The sequence below is a fragment of the Carlito syrichta genome, unplaced genomic scaffold (genome assembly GCF_000164805.1).
Source record: "Carlito syrichta isolate Samal-C Ts95f unplaced genomic scaffold, Tarsius_syrichta-2.0.1 Scaffold169335, whole genome shotgun sequence".
In the NCBI taxonomy this organism is placed as follows: domain Eukaryota; kingdom Metazoa; phylum Chordata; class Mammalia; order Primates; family Tarsiidae; genus Carlito; species Carlito syrichta.
The window spans coordinates 87,343-94,630 of record NW_007113431.1 but is presented as its reverse complement, the minus strand read 5'-3'; the positions used below and the strand labels follow the sequence as shown (position 1 = coordinate 94,630).

The 7,288-nt window shown below is 40.8% G+C and overlaps 1 protein-coding gene across 1 annotated transcript in view; it reads left to right on the top strand.

Annotated features, from left to right (window-relative positions):
* SETX (senataxin) overlaps positions 1–7,288 on the top strand; it is a 77,093-nt gene that overhangs the window by 4,219 nt on the left and 65,586 nt on the right. Inside the window, exon 3 of the mRNA XM_021709232.1 lies at positions 573–682. Coding sequence (XP_021564907.1) covers positions 573–682 — 110 coding nt within the window. The remainder of the gene's footprint in view (positions 1–572; positions 683–7,288) is intronic.

Genomic DNA, 7,288 nt, shown 5'->3' with positions numbered 1-7,288 from the left:
AAAAAAAAAAAAAAAATTATTAACCTCCAAGAGCTCCCCTCATGCTTTCCAGGTATTGTCACCCTGTCCTCAAGTCCAGCCACTATCACTAGTGTAAGATATTTTGAAGTTTTACAAACGAAAGTTGTTTGATCTGATAGGGTGAGTGGATTATTTATTAAATGAGAGTGGGACAGCTAGCCATTTGAGGGGGAAGCTGACTTTATTCATTACTCCTGTACCAAGTAAAGCCCAGGTGGATCAAAATGTAAAATGCAAATGGAATTGTACTTACAGCCATACTTCTAAGGAGATACCTATGGAGATAATTATGCCAACTGTAAAAAAAGAGATATATTCTAGTAGAGTCAGAATAATTCCTAAGAACACTCTATGATCAACTGGCTAATCTTTCAGGTGGGTAAATACTATTCCCACATTTACATTATAAGCATTTTAGTGCCTCCGTTTGGTGAATAAAAGGCACACATTTTCATTTATTTGCAGAATAACTGGAAGAGCCAGATTTAGGAAATTTTGATAAGCTGATAAAATTTATCTCTTTTGCTTACTGCTTTATTTTTTCTCTTTAGACGAATTATGTGTTGAAGCACTTTGTCGGATGGAACAAGCCAATTGCTCCTTTCAGGTTTTTGACAAATATCCAGGGATCTATTTGTTTTTGGTCCATCCCAATGAAATGGTGAGTGTGAATGTTAGGCGATGGAAGAATATCATTTATTTTTGTACCTATAGGTACCGATAATAGTAGTTTTTGCTGTGGATTTTGTTTTAAATATTTACTTTTTAAAATTTTAATGTCACTACTGTTAAGTAGAGGGTGATGTAGGGTCAAAGAAGAGGGTTTCCGAGAGGGTAGGGAAGTACTTTCCGCCAGGTGATGCTTGAGCTTAAAAGACTGACATGGAAGAATCTGATACTCAATATGCTGAACTGAACTAATGAAGAAGAGCTCTTCTTTTTTGCTTTTCTCACCTGTAATATCTACTAAAATAGATGTTAGGACAGCAACGGGCCAAGTTGAGTAAGAGACTGATTGCATCAGTTATTGACAAAACTACAGGGAGAAAAACTTCATTACTGAGATTTCAACATACTTCTCTACTTCTTTTTTATTTTAATAATAGAGACAGAACCTTACTCTGTCACCCAGGCTAGAGTGCAGTGGTGGGATTATAGCTCACTGTCACCTCAAACTCCTGTGCTCAAGGGATCCTCCCAAGTCTGCCTTTCCAGTAGCTAAGGACTGCAGGCTGGTGCCACCACATCCAGCTAATCTTTTAAAAAATATTTTTTGGTAGAGACAGGGTCTACCAGTGGTGCCTGGGCTGGTCTTGAACTCCTGGCCTCAAGTGATCCTCCTACCTCAGCCTCCCAAAGTGCTGGGATTATAGGCATGAGCCACCACACTCAGCCTTCTCTTCTTATTGATGAGTCAGTAGACAAAATCCAGGAAGGTTATCAAGTATCTGTATGACAGTTTATAAGCTTGACCTAAGAGGCCACATATATCAGCTGTGAATCTAACAAGCTTCTCAAATATACATTAAACATTACAAGAATGATTGTGTACTATACCATACTGAAAGCTTCAACACATTTTAAAGACTTAGTATCATACATACCGTGATCTCTGATCATAACACAGTTTAGATAAATAAGTTTTCACATTTGGGCATTCATACTTGCTAAAAAAGAAAGAAATCATATTAAAATGTCTATAATTATAATGATAATGTACACATAAAAAAACTTGCAGAATATAGTAGGAGAGATGCTTTGAGGGAAGTGTATACCTTTAATTGATTATTGGAAAAAAAGAAGGCCTCAAAATTAATGAGCTGACTGTTCCTCTTAAGCTAGAAAACAGTGGAGTAAAACCAAAGAAAGGAGATTAAAAAATGAGTGGAACTCACTGAAACACAGCATAAAATAGAGAAGATCCATAAATTACTGAAAGGTGATTATTTGAAAAAATGAACAAAATGGGCAAAGAAGGATCAAGGGAAGTAGAGGAAATATATGAATGAAACGGAGAAGATTCTATAGATCAAGTGAAGATTATCTGAATAATAGAATGTTATAAACAAGTATATGCCAGCAGTTTTGAAAATTTGGATGAAATAAGGCAAATTCTTAAAAAAATATAACTTATAATTGCTTAGATATTATAACTCTTAAGGAAATTAAAAAAGCATTGATAGTTAAATCTTCCCAACACAAAAACATCAACTCAGCTTGTGTTTTGATTGTTTGTTTGCTTTAAGTTGGAGTCTCAGTCTGTCACCCAGCTGGAGTGTAGTGATATACTTAAGGTCATTGCAGCCTCAACCAGCTAGGCTCAGGCGATTCTTTTGCCTCAGCCTTCCAAGTAGCTGGAACTACAGGTGTGCACTCCCATGCCAGCTAATTTTTTGATATGTTGTACAGACAAAATCTCAACTAGTTGCCTAGGCTGGTCTCAAGCCCCTAGGGTCAGGCAGTCCTTTCTCTTCCACCTCCCAAAGTGGTGGGATTATAGGCATAAGCCACTGCACCAAGCAAACTTAGCTGGTTTTATGGGACATTCTTCCACACTGTTCAGGAAAAAATTTTCCTAATCTTATGCATCTCCTTCCAGAAAAAGAGTTTTTGCCAATTTATTAGGTGAAGCCAGTATTATACTATAACAAAAACCAGACTAATCCATTAAAATAAAATTGAAGGTAGATGCAAAAATCCTAAACAAAATATTAGAAAATCTGTAGCTATAATTTCACATCAATCTACCAAAAAACCCATATGATATTCCAAAGATGCAAAAAAACCCCACTTGGTAAAATTCAATATTCATTCATGATTGACAATTTTTAGCAAATTAGGGATAGAAAGAAATTCCATAGTCTGATGACTAGTAAAAAACTTAGAGAAAACATTATCCAAATTGATTTTTTTTGAGTCGGGATCTTACTTCATTGCCCAGGCTGGAGTGTGGTGGCATGATCACAACCCACAACAGACTCAACCTCCTGGGCACAAGTGATTCTTCCGCCTCAGCTTCCCGAGTAGCTGGGACTACAGGCACGTGCCACCATACCCAGCTACTTTTAAAATTTTTTTGTAGAGGCAAGGTCTTGATATGTTGCCTAAGCTGTTCTTGAACTCCTGGGTTCAAGTAATCCTGCCTCGGCATTCCAAAGACTGCCATTACAGATGTGAACCACCTCGCCTGGCTTGACTTTTTGTTTTTTTGAGTTGAGGTCTCACTCTGTTGCCAGGCTAGTGTGTAGTGGCATGCTCACGGTCACAGCAGCCTCAACCTGCTGGACTCACTCAGGCAGCCCTTCCACCTCAGTCTTCCAAGTAGTTAGAACTACAAGCACATACCACCACATCCGGATAATTTTTTGATTTATTGCAGAGACAGGGTCTCACCACGTTTCCCAGGCTGATCTTAACCCTCTGGGCTCAGGCAGGCCACTTGCCTCCGTCTCCACCTCCACCTCCCAAAGTGCTGGTAATACGGGTGTGAGCCACTGCACACAGCCTGACTAACTTTTAATGAAGTATTACCTTTAAAATCAGGAGTAAGCCGGGCTCGGTGGCTCAGCCTGTAATCCTGCGCCTTTGGGAGGCTGAGGTGAGTGGATTGCCTGAGCCCGCGGGTTCGAGACCCACCTGGGCAAATTGGCGAGACCTCATCTCTACAATAAATCAAAATGAGCTGGGCATGGTAGCGCGCACCTGTAGTTCCAGCTACTTGGAAAGCTGAGGCGGAAGGATCGCCGGAGCCCAACAGGTCGAGGCTGTGGTGGCCGGGAGCGGCCACTGCACTACAGTCTGGGTGACAGAGTGAGACTCCAACTCAAAAAAAAAAAAGGCCAGGCATGGTGGTTCAGCCTATAATCCCAGCACTTTGGGAGGCCGAGGCGAGTGGATTGCCTGAGCCCGCGCATTCGAGACCTGCCTGGGCAACTTGACGAGACCTCATCTCTACAACAAATCAAAAATTAGCCGGGTGTGTTAGCACACACCTATAGTTCCAGCTACTTGGAAGGCTGAGGCGGCAGGATCGCCGGAACCCAGTAGGTTGAGGCTGGGGTGGCCGGGAGCGGCCATTGCACTCCAGTCTGGGTGACAGAGTGAGACTCAAACTCAAAAAAAAAAAAAAAAAAAAATCCGATGTAAGACAAAGGTGCTCACTATCACTATTTTTGTAATATCACTATCACCACTCACTATCAACACTTTTGTGAAATGTCGAATTAGGGTTTATGGTCAATCCAGTAAAGAAATGAGAAAATGAAATTAGAGACATCAGAATTTGAAGCAAATAAAATGCCATTATTTTTATTGTTAAGATTATTTACATAAGAAACTTGAAGCATCTACTAGTTATGAAAAGTAGGAGTTTGAAAGGTGACTAGATGTAAGATATATTCGTAAAAATCAGTTGCATTTCTGCCCACAGGCAGCCAGCCATTTGGTAGTAGATTATAAAGATTTTTGATTTATTGCAGAGACAAAGTCTCACCAGGTTTCCCTGGCTGGTCTTGAACCCCTAGGCTCAAGCACCTAGCCATAAATATAACAAGACCACTACAGAAAAATCATAACATTTAGCTGACATATGAAAGAGGATCTAAAAAATGAAGAAAGATACTGTTTATACATGGTAGGAAAGCTTAATAACAGAAAGATGTCAGTTTCCTTCAAATAGATCTCTAGATTGAGAACATTTCTAATAAATTCCAGCAAGTATTTTAACATAACATGTTTAAGATGGTTTTTAAAAATTCATGTGAAAGAGGAAGGAGCCGAAAATCGCCAGGACATTTCTGAAGAATAGAAAGGGGAGACTGATAAGCAGACTAGTGACTTTGGAGCTCTAGTAATTAAGAGAATGTGGTATTAGTATATGGGCAAACTGTCCAATGGAATAAAATAGAAAACTCAAATAGACCCACTTTTTTTTTTTTTTTTGAGTTGGAGTCTCACTCTGTCACCCAGACCGGAGTGTAGTGGCTGCTTCCGTCCACCGCAGCCTCGTCCTGCTGGGCTCCGGCGATCCTTCCGCCTCAGCCTTCCAAGTAGCTGGAACTACAGGTGCGCACTACTATGCCCGGCTGATTTTTTGATTTATTGTAGAGATGAGGGTCTCGCCAAGTTGCCCAGGCAGGTCACGAACCCGCGGGCTCCCAAAGTGCTGGGATTACAGGCTGAGCCACCGAGCCTGGCTTAGACCCACTTCTATTCAGATCTTTAGTAGTTGCTAGAGACACTGTATAAAATCAGTGACAGCCGGGCGTGGTAGCGCGTGCCTATAATTCCGGCTACTCGGAAGGCTGAGGTGGAAGGATCGCCGGAGCCCAGCAGGTTGAGGCTGCGGTGGCCGGGAGCGGCCACTGCACTCCAGTCTGGGCGACCGAGTGAGACTCCAACTCAAAAAAAAAAAAAAAATTTGGCCAGGCTCAGTGGCTCAGACTCTCATTCTAGCACCTTGGGAGGCCAAGGCGAGTGACTTGCCTGAGCCCACGGGTTGCAGACCAGTCCGGGCAACTTGATGAGACCTCGTCTCTACAATAAATAAAAAATTAGTCAGGCGTGGTAGTGCACGCCTGTAGTTCCAGCTACTTGGAAGGTTGAGGTGGAAGGATCGCCAGAGCCCAGCAAGTCAATGCTGTGGTGGCCATGAGTGTGCCATTGCACTCCAGTTTGGGTGACAGAGTGAGACTCCAACTCAAAAAAAAAAAAATAGAAAAAGAAGAAATTAGATTCTTATTCTTTCATCATTTATAATTTATCTAGATAAATTATCAAACTGTTGTCAGAAAATATAGGTATGTATCATTTAGATCTAAGGATTTTATAGAAAAGAAAGCACTAGTTATGATAGGAATATTGATTAACTTGATTATATTAAAATTAAGAACTTTTGTCTTAAAAGACACCATAAAGAAAGTGAAAATATTGTTAAAAATTTGGAGAAGATAATCATGATACTAAAAATACTGAAGAACAATGGATGAAGACCTGAACAGACATGTCTCAGAAGAGGGGCTACCTATGGTCAATAAGCATACAAAGGAATGTTTTCTATTTAATGGTCAGGAAATAATAAGACCACAGTGATACACTATTTTGTACTTGTGATTGAGAGGTCATGGAATTGTGATATCTTTTGTTATTGCTGGCAAAAGATATGGCATTTAGTTGTCACATCATTTGAGTCCCAGTGAATCTGGAATGTTTGTTGGTCTTTTACAACAATAACATTTCTGAAGAATACAGTCAGCTTGCCTCTGCCTCTTTTTAAAAGATGAGTGCTCCTCATTGGGGGTTTTCCTACGGTTCCTCATGGGCGATTTTGTGTTATGTGCTATCCACTCCTGTACTACATAAGTGACGCTCTTCTCAGCTTGTCACACATGGACAGAGGCACACCATATTCTTTGCCCCTCTTGATATTAATGTTGATCATTTTGTCAAGGTGTTGTCCAGTGTCTTCGCTATGTAGTTTCTATGGATTAGATACTTTAGGGCCATGTAAATACCCTCCTTCTCACCAAAACTTCCTTCTAAATAGGCCGGGCTCAGTGGCTCACACCTATAATCCCAGCACTTTGGGAGGCTGAGGTGAGAGGATTACCTGAGCCCACGGATTTGAGATAAGCCTGGGCAACTTGGCAAGACCTCATCTCCACAAAAAATCAAAAAATTAGCCAGACGTGATGGTGCACGCCTGTAGTCCCAGCTACTAGGAAGGCTGAGGCAGAAGGATTGCTTGAGCCCTGCAGGTCGAGTCTGCAGTGACCATGAGCGTGCCCCTGCACTCCAGCCTGGGTGACAGAGTGAGACTCCGACTCAAAGAAAACCCAAAAACTTCCTCGTGAATTAGCATTCATTGATGCTTCTTGCCCGAACCTGTTTTTCTGTGACGATGGCAAAAGGGTCATTTCCCAACTCCAGCACTCTGTTCACTTACCAGTCAGCACTTGTCATTGAATCGTACTATGTACCTTTCCCCGTCTCCTGCTTATTTGTTATCAGTATAGAATCATAGATTCCTGTTTGTTTTTTCCAGTAGTTGACAATTCATTACTTGTGTTGGCGTAGGGCTCATGTTTTTCTTATCCATTACGTCTATGTGTTTAAACTTTCTTGACCATAACCTACCTATACGAAATGTTTTCATTGAGTATACACATACATATGCTTGTTTATCATGAAGCATTTGATAAAGCAGTACTTTTATTACACTCTGAGTTTTTTTTATTTTTTATTTTACCTAGTCTTTTTAAGGTTGGTT